Below are 22,750 nucleotides of genomic sequence, written 5' to 3' on the forward strand. Positions count from 1 at the left end.
CTGGGACACACGTGGTGTAGAGAGGGGGTAGGGGGAGCTGGGACACACGTGGTGTAGAGAGGGGGTAGGGGAGCTGGGCCACACGTGGTGTAGAGAGGGGGTAGGGGGGAGCTGGGACACACGTGGTGTAGAGAGGGGGTAGGGGGAGCTGGGACACACGTGGTGTAGAGAGGGGGTAGGGGAGCTGGGACACACGTGGTGTAGAGAGGGGGTAGGGGGAGCTGGGACACACGTGGTGTAGAGAGGGGGTAGGGGAGCTGGGCCACACGTGGTGTAGAGAGGGGGTAGGGGAGCTGGGCTACACGTGTGTAGAGAGGGGGTAGGGGGAGCTGGGACACACGTGGTGTAGAGAGGGGGTAGGGGAGCTGGACTACACGTGGTGTAGTGAGGGGGTAGGGGGAGCTGGGACACACGTGGTGTAGAGAGGGGGTAGGGGGAGCTGGGCTACACGTGGTGTAGAGAGGGGGTAGGGGGAGCTGGGCCACACGTGGTGTAGAGAGGGGGTAGGGGGAGCTGGGCTACACGTGGTGTAGAGAGGGGGTAGGGGAGCTGGACTACACGTGGTGTAGAGAGGGGGTAGGGGGAGCTGGGCTACACGTGTGTAGAGAGGGGGGAGGGGGGGCGGGGCTACACGTGGTGTAGAGGGGGGGTAGGGGAGCTGGACTACACGTGGTGTAGAGAGGGGGTAGGGGGAGCTGGGCTACACGTGTGTAGAGAGGGGGTAGGGGGAGCTGGGCTACACGTGGTGTAGAGAGGGGGTAGGGGGAGCTGGGCTACACGTGGTGTAGAGAGGGGGTAGGGGGAGCTGGGACACACGTGTGTAGAGAGGGGGGTAGGGGGAGCTGGGATACACGTGGGGTGTAGAGAGGGGGTAGGGGGAGCTGGGACACACGTGGTGTAGAGGGGGTAGGGGAGCTGGGACACACGTGGTGTAGAGAGGGGGTAGGGGGAGCTGGGACACACGTGGTGTAGAGAGGGGGTAGGGGGAGCTGGGACACACGTGGTGTAGAGAGGGGGTAGGGGGAGCTGGGACACACGTGGTGTAGAGAGGGGGTAGGGGGAGCTGGGGACACACGTGGTGTAGAGAGGGGGTAGGGGAGCTGGGACACACGTGGTGTAGAGAGGGGGTAGGGGGAGCTGGGCTACACGGGGTGTAGAGAGGGGGTAGGGGGAGCTGGGCTACACGTGGTGTAGAGAGGGGGTAGGGGGAGCTGGGACACACGTGGTGTAGAGAGGGGGTAGGGGGAGCTGGGACACACGTGGTGTAGAGAGGGGGTAGGGGGAGCTGGGCTACACGTGGTGTAGAGAGGGGGTAAGGGGAGCTGGGCTACACGGGGTGTAGAGAGGGGGTAGGGGGAGTTGGGACACACGTGGTGTAGAGAGGGGGCAAGGGCTCTAGGGGACCTGGGTTTGCACGTGGGGTGTAGAGAGGGGGTAAGGGGACCTGGATTTGCACGTGGAGTGCAGAGGGGATAAGGAGAGCTGGGATATTCGTGGTGTAGAGAGGGGGTAGGGGCTGTAGGGGACCTGGGTTTGCACGTGGGGTGTAGAGTGGAGCTGGGATACACGTGTGGCATACAGATTGAATGAGGTCTGTTATAGGACCTGGATTGCACGTGGGCTATAGAGGGGACAAGGGGAGCTGCAATGCACGTGGAGTATTATCGATGGAATAAGGGCCCGGAGGGTGACTGGGTTTTCACACGTGGGGCTACAGAGGGGAGTTTAAAGATGAAGGTGTTGGGGCTTGGGGGAGACGAGGAGGGGGGGGGCAGCAGCAGGCGTCACGCGCGGGGTGTGCCGGGAAACTGGACCCCACGCACGTGGTTGCAGACGCTGCTGGTTCTGTATAGGGGAAACCGGTGTGGCATACAACACACACACACGTGTTGCTGTAACACACAACACGTGTTGCTGTAACACACAACACACACATGTTGTGTGTTACAGCAACACGTGTGTGTGTGTTGTGTTACACACCATGGTGAAAAAAAATGCTGTACGGTGTTTATATGGATTCTAGATATTAAACTTTAGTGACTGCAAGGATTCATACTCTTAGGTTTTTTCGGTAAAGTCACGTAGGTAAGAATAAATAATAAAAATAATAGAAATAATAATTGAAATATTGTGATTTATAATTGTATATGGATATCAGAAACTCAGTTTGACATGACGATACAACCATAATACTGTAGAGGGTTTTTTTGTCGGTTAGATCGCGAAAATGTGTCGTTAAACCCGCCACCACCCGACACAGCCAATTAGTAGTAAGGTTTGTCACGTAAACAGAACGTGGCCAATTCGTTAAACGTAAAGCAGCACTCCGGTGTGTTGGAGAGCAAATCCACAAAGTTCACACTGAAGATACCAGCTCTTTTCGATTTAAAGCTTTCGTGATTGCAGGGATTCATATTATTGGTTCTTTCGGTAAAGTCACGTAGAAGGGAAATAATGAAAAAATTACATAGTAAAATAAAATTCTCACGACGTTTCAGCCACAACACAAGCAGCCGTCCTCAGGTGCAGACAGAGCTGTCTGAAAGACAACGTTTAGCAGTGTTCATTGGAGCGTTGTCTTTTAGACAGCTATGTCTTCACCTGAGGACGGCTGCTTGTGTTGTGGCCGAAACGTCGTAAGAATTGTATTTTATTATGTTTTATTATTTTATTATTTCCCTTCCACGTGACTTTACCGAAAGAACCAAGACGATACCAGCTCTATATGGCAGGAACGTACTGCGTAATAAAGGCGCAGCCCTGCAATTGCTGGCTCACGTCACTGCTGGTGGAAGTGGCCCCAGCTAGAGGGAGCGCTAGAGAGTGTCTGCCTAGAGGGTTTATTGGCCTGCTGTACATAAAATACACAAAGCAAACACTTATGCCAGTGTGTGTGTGCTCTGATTATATTCTTAAGGGTATTATACATCTTGGGAACATGAGTACAGCTGGATAATTCCCTTAAGGTAATCATTGTAGACCACGATACGCGTTATATAATAAGCAGTTACACTGCACCGATTTCGAGTGACTCGTGTATTTATCTATTTGTGAATATTGTTCCCATCACTGGGTGTAGCTGCACAATTACAGTACAATATAAACGCATGTACGACAAGAGCATTGTATTCCCAGAGTGTGCATGTAATATTCCCGTGTTAAATGTCAGCACATGTGCAAAGCATACTAGTTTAGTACTTGTTAATAGGTTTTTTTACCCTTTTACCTGGCAACAAAACTGACACCTTTTTTACAAGGAGTCATGTTTGCATTGACCACAATACCTGCAGTCAGAATGTAAACAAAAAACACAACTCTGATAATGTATGCACTGTCCTTGAAATTGATTGGTCCACACCCGAGACAACTTTTCTTAGAGCCTAGTCTCACATGGTGTTGGACCAGATGACCCCAAAAGGCACACTTGCCATCGCTATTCGTACAGCATGCAGTGTACCGCAAGTTACTGTATCATAACCACTTGTTACCACCAAGTATAGCAGTTGTTACATTACACACAGTAGTGTGCATGCATTGATACTATTGATGCATTCAGTAAATATGCTAACGTTCTCAACGTTGACGTGTGGTTGCAACCCTTGGGGTCAACGTTACATGACAATTAAATTAGTCCACGCTCAGTGTTCAACCCACCAACACTGGGTACCACTATGCAATGCTGTAGTACCAGCAACATTGCATTGGTACCAGTGGGTGCACAGCTGCACGTGGTCTTGAGTAGTTGCCCATGTTGTGTACTTTAACAAGTTCAAGCAAGAGGAGTAGTTGTCTATGTTGTTCACTTTAACAAGTTCAAGCAGGAGTAGTTGGTGCATGTTGTTCACTTTAACAAGTTCAAGCAGGAGGAGTAGTTGGTGCATGTTGTTCACTTTAACAAGGCAGACACCACAGCCCCTGCCATATTAAAATATTCCCTTCCCCTATAGCCTGAACAGACTGATGGGGCACGTGCTGTTTGCGTGTGGCATCTATGAAGGGGGTGGATGGCACCACGCCCGGCCGCCTTTGTCTCCCCGAGTGGCGACGTTTAACTACACACACCACTCCAGGCGACTCATTTACGGCTGAGTCGACCTATAGGAGTTGGCCCGGGACCGGTTTTGGATAATTCGTCACTGGCGTCGTCGGCCCGTAGCGGCGCAGATGGCCGGCTTAGACTACCACCACCATCATCACCATCAACCCACTCACCACCACCACCATCACCACCATCATCACCATCACCCCCCTCACCATCATCACCATCACCCCCCTCACCATCACCCCACTCACCACCATCACCACCATCACCCCCACTCACCACCACCACCCCCCTCACCACCCCCCCCCCTCACCCCCCCCCCCTCCACCACCACCACTCCCCCCCCTCACCACCACCACTCACCACCACCACCCCTCACCACCACCACCCTTCCCTCACCCCCCCTCACCCCCCCCCCTCACCACCACCCCCCCCCCTGACCACCCCCCCCCTCACCACCCCCCCCCTCACGCCCCCCCTCACCCCCCACCCTCACCACACACCCCCTGACCACCACCCCCCCCCCTCACCCCCCCCTCACCCCCACCCTCACCACCACCCCCTGACCACCACCCCCCCTCACCACCCCCCCCCTCACCACCCCCTCACCACCACCCACCCCCTCACCACCACCACCACCCCCTCACCACCCCCCCCCCTCACCACCACCACCGCCCTTCTCACACCCCCCTCACCACCACCCTTCCCTCACCCCCCCCCCTCACCCCCCCCCTAACCCCCCCCCCCCCTCACCACCACCCCCCCCCCTGACCACCCCCCCCCTCACCACCCCCCCCTCACCCCCCCCTCACCCCCCCCCTCACCCCCCCCCCTCACCCCCCCCCCTCACCCCCCCCCTCACCCCCCCCCTCACCCCCCACCCTCACCACCACCCCCTGACCACCACCCCCCCTCACCACCCCCCCCCTCACCACCCCCCCCTCACCACCACCCCCTCACCACCCCCCCCCTCACCACCACCACCGCTGTGTATATCGCGGGGTGCTCCCGGCACGCCGCAGCGCATTGGCTGGAGGCGCTGTCACGCCATGAAGCGACTGCGCCGGGCAGCCAATCAGAGCCGGGCTCGTGGGGCCCACGCGCCACGCCAGGCGACCCTGAACCCACCCGGGTGGGCGGGGCGGGGGGAGGAGGGGGGGGGGGTACCCCAGTTCATAGGGGTTCACAGGGGTCCGTGGGCGTGAGGGGGGTAGGAGAGAGAGAGGTGGGGGAGACCCCGGTGGGGGGGGGGGGGGTACCCCAGTTCACAGGGGTTTATAGGGGTCCATGAGGGGGGTAGGGGGAATCTGACAGGTTCTTGACGCGCACCGGGGCTTGTAAGCCACAAGAGGTCGCCAGTTCGATCCCCCGGTGCGGCATTTTAAACAATTGTGCAAGTTGCTTGAATCTTGCTTCCCCCTACTACGTTTGGCCACTGTGCAGCTGCAGATTTATTTGGTACAACTCCTAATAGTGGTAGGAACCTCCTGGTTACACCAGCCCACAGGGGATTATTGTTTCCGTCCGTCCGTCGTGAATCCAAAAATGGGTGGGTGGGGCTGGGTGGAGAGGGGAGGGTGGGGAGGGAGGGAGGGGCTGGGTGGAGAGGGAGGGGCTGGGTGGGGGGTGGGAGGGGTGGGGCTGGGTGGGCAGGGGCTAGTCACCCCGTGGTGCCCTTATAAAACTCAACGTTTAACCAACTCACGCCGGCTTGTGCACGCCCTCACAGTCGGGCATATTTGCGGAATACACCACGCCGCCGTTGATCCTGGCCGTTGACCGAGCAACCCAACGTTCCTACCAGCTCCCTCCGCAGGAATGTGTTTATCAGCAAGCAAGCAGGTTGCTTACGGAGGGGTAAAGTGGAGGAGGTAACGCCCACGTCTTCCAAGAAGTCTGGCCAGCGTGAAAGAAAGAGCAGGCCGAATACACCATTCGTAAGGAAGCGAGACGTCGCTCTCTAAGAGCCCCCCTCTCGTTGCGGAGGCCCTTCAGCCAGTAGTGGCGTGAAGCGAGACATTGCAGGGCTGCCCCTTTGACCTTTATAGGACGTGCCTTTTGAGAGCGAGCTCCTTGTGTTGGCAGCTGACGGGCAATGCGCGAGAGTGGCCGGCAGGGGGCGTGAGGTTTGGCGTGTGGATGCGGTGAGAAAAGTGGCAGTAATCCCGTGCGAGAATTGAAGAATGTGGCACGGGTCCTGTGTACTCTGTGGCGCTTTGCACGAGTTAAACCTTTGTTTATTCACACTTTATTTATTGATTCACTCTCTGGGTGTTGTAGACTGCATACCCTTATCAGTGCCTAGCTTATACCAGCACCATTTAGACCTTATTGGTCACCGCATGCCCATATAAATCTCAACGTAATTCCTACAAACTCCCATCACAAGGGAGAAACAGAAACATACAACAATTTTTTGTTGTTGCCCCAATTGGAACGGCTGTACACTCAATTTCCCTATATAGGAATACGGGTAAACCTTATGGGTTGAGAGGTATGATACTGGAACGCATTCTTTTATCGCATGGTCCCGTGCCGTCCCCATCAATATCTGCCACATATACCGAACTCGATACACAAATTTACCTTTCGATTTAAAGCTTTCGTGACTGCAGAGATTCATCAGCTTGCGTTGTGGCCGAAACGTGAGAATTATTTTATTATGTTTTATTTTTATTATTTTATTATTTCCCTTCTACGTGACTTTACCGAAAGAACCAAGAAGACAAATTTACCTGTTTTCCAGATGCTCCTGTCCAAAAAGTTTCCTATATTTCCATTCAAAATGTTATTTTCAATTGTGTCTATAACAAATCCGAAACAATAAACACCCTGACTGGCTCTTATGATATTTTGCAGTTCGTTTTAGAGGTGTCATGTCTGAGGTTTTTTGTAATACAAATCACGCATAGACAAATTGGGGGAGGTGGGAGTAGACAAAGCAAGGTGGTGGCAATGCACTCTGAGAATAAATCTGCCGAAATTTTCACATCTCCTGTATGTCTAGATTTTGTATTGGAGGGGGTGGGGGGTAGAGTTTTATTTCAATGAAGGGGTTCTGGCGAGATGTTAACATCCTCTACTGGTATGAAGGAGGTGGTGGGTTCAATCCCGACCCTGCTGTATATTTGGAGTCTGCGTGTTTTCTCTCCCTGTGGTCGCATGGATTTTTCTTTGGGTCCTCCGGTTTTCCTCTCCACATTTAGAATCAACATGCGCTTAGAGTATTTGGCTGCAATAGATTTTCACATGATAATCTACTTCATCGAGATATCATTTGTGGCCAGGTCACTTCTGAAAAAGATCGATATAGCTCAGTGTGTCTTACCTGGTAAAATTTTAAAAAGAGTTCATAGTTTAGTTTAGAGGCTAGGAATGGACCACATTTTATAGCATTCTATGTTTTTTTTCTCAGCTTACACCCCATGTGTTCTAGTGATGCCATTTGATAAAGTGTATTTACCAATGCTTTGAGGATGGGGGTTCGTGTTCCTTCCAAATGTTCAGAATATAGTTTTTTCTTTCACCAACATTAAACATTTCAATGAATATGTTCTTGTGTCCTGTGATATTGTGCAGTTATATTATTTAGCAGTGTTGATTATTTTATTGGTCAGAGCGTGTTGTGGTTTATCCTATGAATTGAGATATTATTGTTGAGAGGAAACCCTGTGTATCAGGGCATGTCAAAAACGCACGTTGATCGGTTTGAACAGTGACCAGAGGGCATCCCAGGACAATCTGGCAAAATCCCATTAATCAATGTCGATAAATCCGTGGCTGGTTGATGATGAATGGACTCTGTGCTGTACCTGTGTTTACACATCTGATCAAACCCAATAAGGAATATACAAATGAGTTAGATAAAAGGATCAGACACTTAAATACGTGGCAGCTGCAAATAGAGTCAAGTTCATGTAAAAGTGGTTATTTAAACAAGACACTTTTAATTTTCGATTTAAAGCTTTCGTGACTGCAGGGATTCATCTTCTTGTTTCTTTCGGTAAAGTCACTTTACCGAAAGAAACAAGAAGAAGACACTTTTAACATTGTGATTACCGAAAGGCGGTTACCACTGTTTGGCCACATATAATGGATGCAGAACACCCGAGCCCATGCCGCTGTACAGCTATGTGTCAGGTCGATACCAAGAGGTGACTGGATGCATCCATTTGGCTAACCTCATCACAACGTGCTGTGCCAGATCGAGATGGGCGTGGGTCTTTATGCTCCACAAACAGGGACTAATGTTGAAGTGACGGGCTGGGTGGAGGCCGCTACCGACATTTTGCCTGTCAAGCGCAATCGTAGTAGCAATATTTGTGCAAACTTGGCACTTGTTTTCATTCTAGATTTGAAGCTTTCGTGACTGCAAGGATTCATACTCTTAGGTTTTTTTCGGTAAAGTCACGTAGATAAAAATAAATAATAAAATATAAGTAGAAATAATAGAAATAAAATAATAAATCACGACGTTTCGGAGGCAACACATGACACGGCGTGCTGCTATGCTTTGATAAAAAAATAGATATCAGGACACGTATTAACAATGTACTGAGACTAATGTTCAACCAGATATAAAGTCACAACTGAAAACAGTGCAGACAGATCACACACGACTATCACAACAAATGTGTTGGGTCAGGATTAGGGGCTGTCCATAAATGACGTCACGCGATTTTTGAACCCCCCCCCCCCTTCGTCACACATCGTCACAAATGTCTGACCCCCCCTACCCTAGGTACGTGACGTCATTTATGGACGGTCCCTTATTTTATCTCCTAAGTGACTTTGACTCTTAAGTCTGTAACCTTTATCATAACCCTAAAGCATTTACAGGTAAAGCCCACACGGCAAAATACTTTGTGCAGTGTACACTCTATAAAGAGTCAGCGCAGACCGTGAAACTGAAGCTGCCAAAAAAAACACATGCTGACATTGGGCCAATATTGGACATTGGCCATCTCCGGCCCAGCACTGGGACAATATAGTTTGTGAAATGGGGGTGGCTGCGAGCGCTTTTCAGTTGAAACACAAGTCTCCTGGAGGTTTTTCTTACATAACCGGGACAGTGTCCTCCGTTGGCCAACAGCCCCATCCATGTGGGGGTCTTGTCACATAACCTAGTGTCAGCGTCGCACAATACCACAGGGGCTTCTCAGAATCCATGGCAGATCGGTGACCGCCACACAAAGCTGTTCCCAAAATGATGTAATGGCAAAGATGTCGGATTCTGGAAAAGACCAAGGATAAAGGTAGGGCCTCGTGCAGGATCGAATTTAAGCATTATGAGAACACTATAGAAAGCTGCCAACATTAATCACTTCTCACACCAATTGTCTGCAATTACACGCAGTGATGGCACCGATATATATGTTATATAATTGTTTTTATTGTTTCATAACTGGAACACCGTGACAATGCAATGCGGTCATGCTGTGTATGCAGCCGTTGTTTATGGATCAATTATCTGTTCTCCCTTCGTTTTATGCGTCTGTTTTGTGGTTTTGAATTCACACAAATGTTTTAGCGTAACACATTAAAGGATATCCACTCTGTGCAAAGTGCTTTTAAGTGGACCACTTGGCAAATTCCATTACTGTGGCTTCTTTTCGCAGCATTCGGCAGAAGTCATTAGTGTGCGCATTATATGTAATGAAGCACAGTAATGAGCAGTCAATAAGTCCTACCACTCGGATTTAGGAGATAGGGGCAGGGCTTTACCTAATGGGGTAAATCTCACGGTTAATGTTGTCTACTCGTGAGAATATGTGCACCGATCATCGATGCACAGTTGTGTAATGGTGGTATCATCCATACAGGCCTTCGCACGTGCTGGACTTTTAGGGACCTGCAATTAGTCTCAGCTCTGCTTCACTTCCGAGGTCTGATAAGGTCATCGGACACATTCTAGGCGATTTGGTCAGGCTACTGTAATTATATGCTCCCCGCCTTCACCAATCAGCACTGACCAGCATGGAGAGGTAAGGGAATCCCTCATCCAGCAGTGGATTGACAAAGATCTATAAACATGCTGGATCAGCATCGGCACCAACATAAACTAAATGACCCTTGCTATGATTTTAAATTACACGTTGCAAAACAATGCAAATATGCATTACGTTAGCCATGCAGAATGACCTACTGAATGCCAATGTTCGGCGACGAATAGATGTTTACAACTGGGTTTTCACTTTTACATTTGCGTTACAAGCGCATGCCCATTATAGCTGATCATTATGATAATGGCTCATGTAAATGTAGCTTTGATCGGTAGCTGTGTGTTGCAAACAAGCTAATAGTGATCTCAAATACAAGCTTTTCGCTCTTTGCATCCCAATTGAAGGACTGTTATCCACGATTCCTAAATGGTCTGCAAAAACTCCTATAATATATGCCCATATTATTCCTATCATTCGTGGGGTTTCTGATTCTGGATTTTGGAATGGCTATCACCAATTTTTCACGGATGAGTGGAGTCTGTTGGCAAATTCAACCTATTTGCGTTTATCCATGGCAATGTTGAAGCACAAGAAAGTAAAACTCATATTTGCAAAATGTTGTGGATAAGTGCACACCATCCGCAAATGCATCCTGTTATCCACAGTTATCCACAATTATTTTTCTCCAGGTACTTGGAGTAATTCCGCGGATAACCCCGTGGGTAATGATACAAACTTGGTCCCCTCTATCACTGTGAATAAATGTCTGTATTCATTTGCGCGAATCTGGCCAAGAAATGGCAGTGCAGCAAAGGTAACAATGTGAGTGTATGAGTGGTGTTTTTAGAGGTACAGTATTATCCTCTGCTTTTTCACACACTTTGTTTTTCAATATGCCACTAATTGATGGCATTGATTCAACATCTTGTTACAGCATCCTCTTTGGAAAAAAGTATCGAGAAACAGTGAGACTTTCCTGTGTAAACACGCATTATTATACATGGGTTGCTAATTCGCATACAGTACAGCCCATTTGGTTACCTGACCATACTTCACCACCCTGGTCAGTGCGGGTTGGGGGAGGTGGGGGAGGATTGGGGTGTATAGAACTGCAGTTTTCTGCTTAAACACTGTATACGTGCATTCAATTGTATGCTTGTATTTATCTAAAAGATAAAGAGAGGCAAAGGTGCAGCCCTGCAATTACTTGCTCGTGCCACTGCCGGCGGAAGGACCTTCACTAGGGATGGGGCTTCGAAATAAAAGCATCGATATTTCGAACACGCAAAGTTTTTCATAAACACATCGACGCACACTAAAATATCGCAATGAAATTATCGACGTTCTTTCATTTGTGAACGATTTGTAGGGGAAAAAATCTGCGTCAATGTTGATATAGTGTCGAGACACTGTATATAATTTACATCAAAAAGAGACCAGATGGCTCAATGAGCCATTCTGTCTACAGGAAAGCAACCCATACTGATGCCTACCTAAAACATGATTCCCACCACCATCCATCCCAGAATAATTCCCTCATCAAAACTCTACACCATAGAGCTCAATGAACACCTAACCAATGAACTCAAACACGTACACCAAGCTCTCAAGGCGAATGGATATTCTGACTACACAATCCGCAAAGCCATCACCCCAACCGTGAGGAAGGAGCCATCTGAGGATCCAATCAAAACTATCATCTTGCCATACATAGCAGGGGTAACCAAAAATATTTCCAAAATCATGAGCAAACAAAAGATCCAGGTCCGATTTAACACAGTACATAAAATTCGTGATCTGATCTAATCTGTGAAGGACAAGATTCCTGACATGCAATATCCTGGCGTCTACAAACTGAGATGTGTCTGTGGCAGTAGTTACATTGGGGAAACTAAGCGACATGTCTCGGACCGTGTTCGTGAACATAAGGCAGTTCTGAAACACGGTAGGACCAATACCTTGGCTGTGGCTGATCATTATTTTAATACGGTGGGCTCACACGAAATTGATTTCTCTAAGACGAACGTACTCTGCAAACCCACTGGCTATCAACAAAGTTTCGTTCATGAAGCCATCCATATATAGACACAGACACAATTTCTACCGAGAGGATGGGTACAAACTTATCAGTCATTGGAAGGACGTGATCAACCAGTTTAAGTCATAACTGCCTGTGATGTTCCCATCCTGCCACCTTCCGATGTTAGTTGTTATTTTCGGCTGTCCGATTTTACATTAACAGGTTACATTTCTCACACCAACACGGCAGCCTCCGCGTGCCGACTTCGACGTGGCGACGGCTCTGCGATCTTACACTAACATGCTAATCTCTTACATTAACATGCCAATCTCTCACATTAACATAGCCACACACCGCGCGCTCGCCGTGGAGGCTGCTCTCCGATCTTACATTAACATGCAAATTTTTACCTGGCAGTCCTTTAATTGGTGGAAACCCACCACCAGCGCCGTCAGTGACCATCACTTACATTAACATTAGCTGCCCCGTCCATACTGCTGACACTTGGGCTACGCCCATTTTAAACCTTTATAAACAGTTTGCCTTTAGAGGCTAACCCACTTTTCCTGATGACGACCGCTTGTGTTGCGATGGAAACGTCGTGGTTTTTTTTTCTATTTGCGTTACTTTACCGAAAGAACCAAAGAATATGAATTCCTGCAGTCACGAAAGTTTTAAGTCAAAATTTAATAGAAAAGTTATTTTTAAAAATGCATAAGGCTGTTGTTGCAGGGTCAACATTCATCCGCAATCTTAAGTATTTTTTTCAAAATATTTTGCAAAATTTACGTATATATTTCGCATATTATGTATTTTGGTCTGAAGATATTGGGCAAATCTATCACCGAAGCATTTAGCAGTTTCTCCATTGCAATGGACGGAGACCACGGTTTGAAGCGGGAATATATTACTCGGGGGAAATGTACATCTACATTGTATCGCCTTTTCGTGTATCTACTGCTGGATGAAGACCTCCCTCGAGCGTGCGGTGCATTCTTGGGATCAGGTGTTCTGCCTTCGTCACAAATGCCACGATGACATCCCCGCATTGGTCTCGCCAACATCAAGGCGTTGGTGTGCGGTGTTTTTTCTGCAATATTTTGCTGTCTTTTCTTGGATTTTCTGTTTGCACTTAGTCACATATTCACTTTAAGATGTTTTTTGTTCGTGTTTTTGTTTTTTGTTTGTTGCGGTTGCACCCGATTCAAGAGCCGAATGGCTCACAGGGCTATACCTAATAAATGAACTTGAACTTGAAGGACCTCATCTGACACCTGCCATTTGGGCCTATCCGGGCATGTAGCTCGTCTTCACCCAGACGGAAGGTTCCGCCTTCCCTGGCCCTGCGATTGAGCGTCGAAATCAGATCTGCAACAAAACCCCAACAGTACGTGGGCCTCACCACCCCAGGGGGATGCCCACGCTCAACCAGGTGCTCGACAGATCATCGCCTTCGACGTCGACGACCAGCCTGTCCACGAGGCCTGGGCTAGGGGCTAGGGAATGTCGACACCTGGAGGATACATTTAGAAAGGGCCCTGTTGGTGACCCAGCGACGACCACTAAATACCACAGTGTGCGGGAAGTGGGAGATGTATGACCGTACTGAGCAGAGCCGGCCCAGCCACTAAGCGACCCTTGCAATTGCAAAGGGCCCCGTGGCCAGCAGAGGGCCCCCTAGAGTCACTGCTAGCTAGTGGGTGAAAAAAATCATACATCAAAGGGGACTCCAACCAAATTTTGCTTAGGGCCCCCAAAGGTCTAGGGCCGGTTCTGATACTGAGTGAGCAACGTTTGTCAGTGTGGGGGTATAATGGCGAAATGCATGGACGAGGGAGCACTGGACAGTATTGAGCTACACTGCCCTCTGCTGCCCATCAAGTAAGCTGTATTTAAACTTTAATGAAGATTTACAAAACGTGGATTTCAGACGTGTTAGCTCAGCTCTCTGACCTCCAAGCCGCCCGGCAAACTCAATAATGTATGTTTATATCCCAATGTAAAAAAAATACCCGCAATTACTCAATTGGGATTATAGATAACAATAATTGCCCTCCTGTGAACATTTGGCAAGACATTCCTGAAAAAGAGTCACCAGACTCAGTGAGAATTTCCTGGGTAATGGTGATGACGTTGGTGGTGATTGTGATGATATTAGTGGTAGTTATAATGTCGTTATTGATAATGATGATGGTGACTGTGATGGCGGTGATTGGGGTGATACTAGTCATAGTGATGTCGTTATTGGCAATACTGTTGATGGTGATGCTGATGATGCCAGTGGTGATTGTGGTGATGCTGGTGGTAGTGATGATGTCGTTATTGGTAATGCGGGTGATGGTGGTGATGATGATGATGATGCCAGTGATGATTGTGGTGATGCTGGTGGTAGTGATGATGTTGTTATTGGTAATGCGGGTGATGGTGGTGATGCTGATGATGCCAGTGGCAATTGTGGTGATGCTGGTGGTCCGTGATGATGCCGTTATTGGTAATTCGGGTGATGGTGGTGATGCTGATGATGCCAGTGATGATTGTGGTGGCTGGTGGTGGTAATGATGTCGTAAATGGTAATGCTAGAGTCACATTCTTATTGTTATCGTTTGCTTTCGCGTATCTCCGTCCACGTCGCTCTTGCTGACGCTCCAGTGAAAGGTAAACTCCGAACGGATGTTGCCCAACAGCCCCGTCACGAACGTCGGCATCTGTGGATGGTGGGGAGAGGGACAGTCGCAGGACGCAGCGAGACTCAGGAGTGTAACGTTGCCCATGTTAGATGCAATGGATTAGAATAAATTTCCTATTCGTTGTGATCAGAATGAGAATCTTTATTTATCCTGGAGAAATCCGATGAGATACTAAGCTCTTTTTGTCAGCTGTGATGGGTTCATGCAACTCCTTAGCACCAGAGGTGGGACAAAGTCATTGTTATGCAAGTCCAAGTCGAGTCTCAAGTCATCAAATTCATGACTCGAGTCTGACTCGAGTCCAAGTCACATGACTCGAGTCCACACCTCAGAGGTGGGACAAAGTCATTGTTATGCAAGTCCAAGTCGAGTCTCAAGTCATCAAATTCATGACTCGAGTCTGACTCGAGTCCAAGTCACATGACTCGAGTCCACACCTCAGAGGTGGGACAAAGTCATTGTTGTGCAAGTCCAAGTCGAGTCTCAAGTCATCAAATTCATGACTCGAGTCTGACTCGAGTTCAAGTCACATGAATCGAGTCCACACCTCTGCTTAGCACTAACCAACAGGAGCCAAACCAGCCGACCGTATGACTAATCTCACCCCTTCGCTTATCAACACGAGGTAGACCAGCGGATGGTATGACTAAGCTAACCCCTTCGCTGATCAACACAAGGTAGACCAGCCGATGGTATCACTTGGCCCCCCGTGGCACGACTGAAGTGGAGCGTCACTCAACAGCGAGCGGGTCGCGATGCGAGACATTCCACAGTAAAACGTCTCCAAACAGCGCATTGCAATGCGTGGTTAAATAGGGGGTGGCGATTCCGTCACTCGGACGTGAGCGAGCAAGGAGGGCAACCGAGCAGGAACCATCTTTGGTGCTGTGTGCACCACTGGCAGTGCCGGATTAAGCCAGTGTGGGGCCTCTAGCATTTGTTATAAAGGGGCCCTAAAATAAAAAACGTAAATATGAAAACACACATCATTAGACCTCATTTGCCATTACCAAAATATAATAATAGGGGTTTCCCCCCTTTTTTTCTGGCAACAAAACGGAAACCTTTATTTTAAAAAAAAATAATCTTGTGTGCATTAACCACAATACTTGTGGTCAAAATGCAAGCAAAAAAAAAACACTCTGATAATATGTATACTTGAAATCTAGATATGCATTGTCCTTGAAACTGATTGGTCCACACCAGAGACGGCTTTCTTTTGAGCCTCGTCTCAATTGGTGCGAGACCAGAGGACGCCAAAAGGCGTACAGCTCAAAGACAGCTGCACTATCAAAGTAATGAGGACTCGGGGTGAGCATCTACATCATTAGACCTCCTTTGCCAGTACCAACATATAATCATAGGGGTTTCCCCCTTTTTTCTGGCAACAAAACTGAAACCTTTAACAAGGAATCATGTGTGCATTAACCACGATACTTGTGTTTATTTCTAGATTTGAAGCTTTCGTGACTGCAAGGATTCATATTCTTAGGTTTTTTTCGGTAAAGTCACGTAGGTAAAACATTTAAAACGTTTATTAATTAATTACTTTTATTAATTTTTATTTTTTTACCTACGTGACTTTACAGAAAAAACCTAAGAATACGATACTTGTGGTCTCGTTACTCTGATAGTGCATGGTCTTTGAGCTGTACGTCTTTTGGCGTCCTCTGGTCTAGCACCAATTGAGACGAGGCTCAAAAGAAAGCTGTCTCTGGTGTGGACCAATCAGTTTCAATGACAATGCATATATTATCAGAGTTTTTTTTGCATTTTGACCACAAGTATTGTGGTTAATCCAGACATGATTCCTTGTAAAAAGGTTTCAGTTTTGTTGCCAGAAAAACGGGGGGAAACCCTATTATAATATTTAAACACACATTTTTCACTTGCATAGTAAAGTACTTGTATTTTTCATTTGCTATACAGCCAGATAATACGACAAATCGCTAACCTTAAACACCCAGTCGTTCATAAAAGTCGAAGGCGGAATTGATAGCTTGAAAGCATTTAGCGCGGGGCCCTTGAAAGTGCGGGTCCCTTTAGCATATGCAGCTACTTTTGCTACTACGATAATCCGGCACTGACTACCGGTCGCACACCATCGCCTCCGGCTCGCCTCGGTTTACCATCGAGGTCACATCACCACCCCTCGAGCTCACGTCACCACGTTCGTAGCCGGCAACGTGATTGGTGGGGTGGCACAGGCGACACTAAGCATTTGTTACCAGGCAAAGGCCCACTGAGCTATGGAGCTCTTTTTTTCAGAAGCGACATGGCTATCACAAATGATAGCTCAACGAAATTGGTTTATCACGTGGAAATGGATAGCAGCGAAATACTCTAATCGCGCGTTGATTCTAAATGTGGAGGGAAAAACCGGAGAAAATTCCCCGCGACTACGGGGAGAGAGAGAGACGCAGACTCAAAATATACAGCAGGCGTCAGGGTCGGGATCGATCCCACGACCTCCTGTATACCAGGCGAGGGAGTTAACATCTCCTAGCCACCGTGATGATGAGAGAGGCACTGAAACTCCAAATATACAGCAGCAGGCGTCAGGGTCGAGATCGAACCCACGACCTCCTGTGTACCAGGCGAGGTTTTAAACATCTCCTAGCTACCATGATGATGGTGAGAGAGAGAGAGGCACTGAAACTACAAATATACAGCAGCAGGTGTCAGGGTCGGGATCGGGATCGAACCCACGACCTCCTGTATACCAGGCGAGGTAGTTAACATCTCCAAGCCACCGTGATGATGAGAGAGGCACTGAAACTCCAAATATACAGCAGCAGGCTTCAGGGTCGAGATCGAACTCACGACCTCCTGTGTACCAGACGAGGTTGTAAACATCTCCTAGCCACCGTGATGATGACGATGAGAGAGAGAGGCACTGAAACTCCAAATATACAGCAGCAGGCGTCAGGGTCGGGATCGAACCCACGACCTCCTGTATACCAGGCGAGGTTGTAAACATCTCCTAGCCACCGTGATGATGATGAGAGAGGTCAACAGCAGCGGGGCAAACGAATGGCGAGGGCTCGATCCGGTTAGTCGCAGGAGATCTTGAACAGAGAATCTCAACTCTGTTTGATAGTGGGAGCAATAATTATTGATGCGTGGAGCTCGCGGTACCCAGTGCAAACATGTTTACACAAACGATTAAGGAGATACATTCTTGCAAATAGAATTAGACTAATTTAATCAGTGATATTTATTTGAAAATGAATCCCATTAGAACAACAAACAGATGTTCGAAACACGTCTAGAGTTTGCGCGCATTAAATCAGTGATCCTCAAATGATGGTGTAGGACGACCGATAAAGTGGTCTTGATTGGAGGGTGCAATGCCAAAGGGGCCGTCCATAAATGACGTCACGCACCTAGGGGGTGGGGGGTCAGACATTTGTGACGATGTGTGACGAGTGGGCGGCGGGGGGTGAGAAATGTGACGTCACATCAAAATGCGCAACTTTAAATAAATAAATAATAGTTTTAACAACACTAATTGTTATAAAAACACTCCTACAACATCAGAGTGCAGCGCCGCATTAAATACGCACTACAATGACAATAGTTTAAAGCGATTTGAAGCATGTTTTATTTTCAAAATGAAATGTTTTTTTGGGGGGGGGGGGGGGGCAGAGCTTTGTGACGTCATATTTGAGGGGGGGTGGGTCTGACTTTTTGTGACGCCGTGTGACGAGGGGGGGGGGGTCAAAAATCGTCCAAAATTGCGTGACGTCATTTATGGACAGCCCCCAAAAGGTTTGAGAACCACGGGGTTTGGCATCTCCTCGACGCCTACGGGAAGGGAGTTCAAAGACATCCGTTCAGTGATCCAACAACCCCCGGCCACCACAGGGCTGACTCATAGGCGTGCATAGCCACCACCACCGCATGGGTAAGGGGCCGTCCATAAATGACGTCACGCACCTAGTGGGGGGGGGTCAGACATTTGTGACGATGTGTGACGAGGGGGGGGGGGTTGAGAAATGTGACGTCACATCAAAATGCGCAACTTTAAATAAATATAGACAACACGTTCTATTTAATTAAATAGACTTTTCAATAAATGTTTCTCCTACAACATCAGAGTGCAGCGCCACATTAAATACGCACCACAATGACAATAGTTTAAAGCGATTTGAAGCATGTTTTATTTTTTTCGGGGGGCGGGGGTGGGCAGGGCATTGTGACGTCATATTTCAGAGGGAGGGGGTCTGACTTTTTGTGACGTCGTGTGACGAGTGGGGGGGGGTCAAAAATCGTCCAAAATCGCGTGACGTCATTTATGGACGGCCCCTAAGTAAACAATGCAGTCGTGTTGACACACCAATGTGGTGGTTGTGGTGCTGGACACGAATTGGTTCATTGCGACCGATTCCAACAATCTCCTCGTTCTGCCACGCGGTCACATGGCGGCGACATCGAGTCACTGTTGACAAACCCAAGTCAAAGCCATTCTTTCTACCGCCAAACCCCACTAACACCCAGCCTCAATCCACCCACACGGTGTCCCAGATCACCACACATCCCCTCCTACCCTCCTCTCTCTCTCTCTCTCCACCTAACTACTCTCCTCCTCCTCCTCCCACCACCATCATCGCTCACTCACTCAGCCATCACCAATCCTCACGAATCCTCCAAGCCACACGCTGCTCCCCCAGTGTGGTGCAAGGGACGGAGGAGGAGGAGGAGGATAAGAAAACAAGCCAGTAGGAGCAGGAGAAGAGGAGCAGGAGGATAAGAAGAGGAGGATAAGGAGGAGGAGGATAAGGAGGATAAGAAGAAGAGGAGGAGGAGGAGGAGTTCCCGACAGTGGCTGGAAACATCCGGGGGCTGACTTGCCTGGGCTTCTGAGCAAGAAAGCCAACTTCGCAAAGGAGGGATTAGTGAATAAATATTACTACTAACAACAATAAGATAGCAAATACTTTACGTGTATCGCCAGGGAGCATTAATTAATATTTTTTAAAAACGCATTAGCGAAGAGGATCCAGCAATGCCGGACCACATCAGCGTCCCCGACTTCGTGAGCGAGACTCTGGAGGACTACAGCTCGCCCACCACGTCCACCTTCACCACCAAGATGAACATGTGCCGGTCGTCAGTCAGTGCCGTGGAGGAGGTGAGTAGGGTGGACTTTAACACAGCGGTAGAGTTAGTGTGTTGTTGTGTGGGTTGTTGTGTTGTGTGTGGTGTGGTGTGGGTTGTGGTGTTGTGTGTGTGTGGTGTGTGTGTGTTTTGTGTGTGGTGTTGTGTGGTGTTGTGTGTGTGTTGTGTGTGGTGTGTTGTGTTGTGTTGTTGTGTGTGGTGTTGTGTGTATGTTATTGGTGTGTTGTGTGTGGGTTGTGATGTTGTGTGTGAATACGTGTGTGTGGTGTGTGGTGTGTTGTGTGTGGTGTTGTGTTGTGTGTTTTGTGTGGTGTTGTGTGTGTGGTGTGTGTGTGGGGTGTGGTGTTGTGTGTGTGGACACGTGTGTGTGGTGTTGTGTGTGTGTGGTGTTGTGTGTGTGTGGTGTTGTGTGGTGTTGTGTGTGTGTGGTGTTGTGTGGTGTTGTGTGTGTGTGTGGTGTTGGGTGTTATGTGTGTGGTGTTGTGTGTGTGTTTTGTGTGTGTTGTGTTGTGTGTTATGTGTTGTGTGTGAACACGTGTGTGTTGTGTGTTATGTGTTGTGTGTGTGAACACGTGTGGTGTTGTGTGTGAACACGTGTGTGTTGTGTTATGTGTTGTGTGTGTGAACACGTGTGTGTTGTGTTATGTGTTGTGTGTGTGAACACGTGTGTGTTGTGTTATGTGTTGTGTGTGTGAACACGTGTGTGTTGTGTTATGTGTTGTGTGTGTGAACACGTGTGTGTTGTGTTATGTGTTGTGGTGTGTGAACACGTGTGTGTTGTGTTGTGTGTGGTGTTGGGTGTTGTGTGTGTGGTGTTGTGTGTTGTGTGTGAACACGTGTGTTGTGTGTTGTGTTTTGTGTTGTGTGTGAACACGTGTGTGTTGTGTGTTGTGTTTTGTGTTGTGTTGTGTGTGAACACGTGTGTTGTGTGTGTGGTGTTGTGTGTTGTGTGTGAACACTTGTGTGTTGTGTTGTGTTATGTGTGTGTTGTGTGTGACCTCTTGTGTGTCATCAGCATGTTACTTCGCAGGCGGGCTTGGGGAGGGCGTCATCCAACAGTAGATTAACCGTGGCCGATATGCAGATATCGTATCGATTATACACATGCAGATATCGTATCGATTATACACATGCAGATATCGTATCGATTATACACATGCAGATATCGTATCGATTATACACATACGTGATGCTACGCCGTAGAAGTGGTGGTACACTAGCCGTACACATGATGCTATACATACAGTAGTGTAAGTGTTGGCATACGCAATTGATACGATACATTTATACACAGTACAGTCTATACATTGACACACACACAGGATACAGTCTATACATTGACACACACAGTACAGTCTATACAGTGACACACAGTACAGTCTATACATTGACACACACATGGTACAGTCTATACATTGACACACACAGTACAGTCTATACATTGACACACACACAGTGCAGTCTATACATTGACACACACACAGGGTACAGTCTATACATTAACACAGACACACATGGTACAGTCTGTATATTGACACACACACAGTACAGTCTATACATTGACACATACACACAGTACAGTCTATACATTGACACACACAGTACAGTCTATACGTTGACACACACACATGGTACAGTCTATACAATGACATACACAGTACAGTCTATATATTGACACACACTACAGTCTATACATTGACACACACACACAGTACAGTCTATACATTGACACACACAGTACAGTCTATACATTGACACAAACACAGTACAGTCTATACATTGACACACACAGTACAGTCTATATATTGACACACACAGTACAGTCTATAAATTGACACACACACGGTACAGTCTATACATTGACACACACACATACAGTATAGTCTATACATTGACACACAGTACAGTCTATACATTGACAAACACAGTATAGTCTATACATTGACACACAGTACAGTCTATACATTGACACACACAGTACAGTCTATACATTGACACACACAGTACAGTCTATACATTGACACACTGACAGTACAGTCTATACAGTGACACACACATTACAGTATATACATTGACACACACAGTACAGTCTATACATTGACACACTGACAGTACAGTCTATACAGTGACACACACATTACAGTATATACATTGACACACACAGTACAGTCTATACATTGACACACACAGTACAGTCTATACATTGACACACACAGTACAGTCTATACATTGACAAACACACAGTACAGTCTATACATTGACACACACATAGTGCAGTCTATACATTGACACACACACAGTACAGTCTATACATTGACACACAGTACAGTCTATACATTGACACATACACACAGTACAGTCTATACATTGACACACACACAGTACAGTCTATATATTGACACACACAGTACAGTCTATACATTGACACACAGTACAGTCTATACATTGACACACAGTACAGTCTATACATTGACACACACAGTACAGTCTATACATTGACACACACAGTACAGTCTATACATTGACACACACAGTACAGTCTATACATTGACACATACACGGCTCACGGCAGTGGCGACAAATGCTATGTTGCGGTTCTGGGTCTGCCCTAGGTTTGCTCGGCCTTAAATTTAGTACCTAGTGCAGTGTATGAACATCAGCACTGGGGAGACGTGGTGTTGGCTAAGATATTTGTGTTTGATTTGCCCCCCAAGTGTTTGCTTGCAGAGCCCCCCACGATTGTTATTATTTGGGACCAGAAGCTGCCCTTCTTGCCAAATCTGTATTGTTTCTATTGTTATTTCTATTATTTCTATTATTTTTATTTATTTTTACCTACGTGACTTTACCGAAAAAACCCAAGGGTATGAATCCGTATTGTTGTGGTACGAATTGACCCCAGCGTAAATGTTTAGGGCATCAACAAACACAGCACCGT

General features: G+C 47.6%; 1 protein-coding gene across 1 annotated transcript in view; it reads left to right on the forward strand.

Moving 5' to 3' along the window:
• Positions 1-19,220: 19,220 nt before the first annotated feature.
• Positions 19,221-22,750, forward strand: part of LOC133353073 (arf-GAP with SH3 domain, ANK repeat and PH domain-containing protein 2-like) — a 111,351-nt gene continuing 107,821 nt past the window's right edge. Inside the window, exon 1 of the mRNA XM_061569177.1 lies at positions 19,221-19,825. Within this exon, the coding sequence (XP_061425161.1) occupies positions 19,700-19,825 (126 nt within the window). The 5' untranslated portion in view covers positions 19,221-19,699. The remainder of the gene's footprint in view (positions 19,826-22,750) is intronic.

This window comes from Lethenteron reissneri, chromosome 42 (assembly GCF_015708825.2).
Source record: "Lethenteron reissneri isolate LAM-NWPU_2019-01 chromosome 42, ASM1570882v1, whole genome shotgun sequence".
NCBI lineage: Eukaryota > Metazoa > Chordata > Hyperoartia > Petromyzontiformes > Petromyzontidae > Lethenteron > Lethenteron reissneri.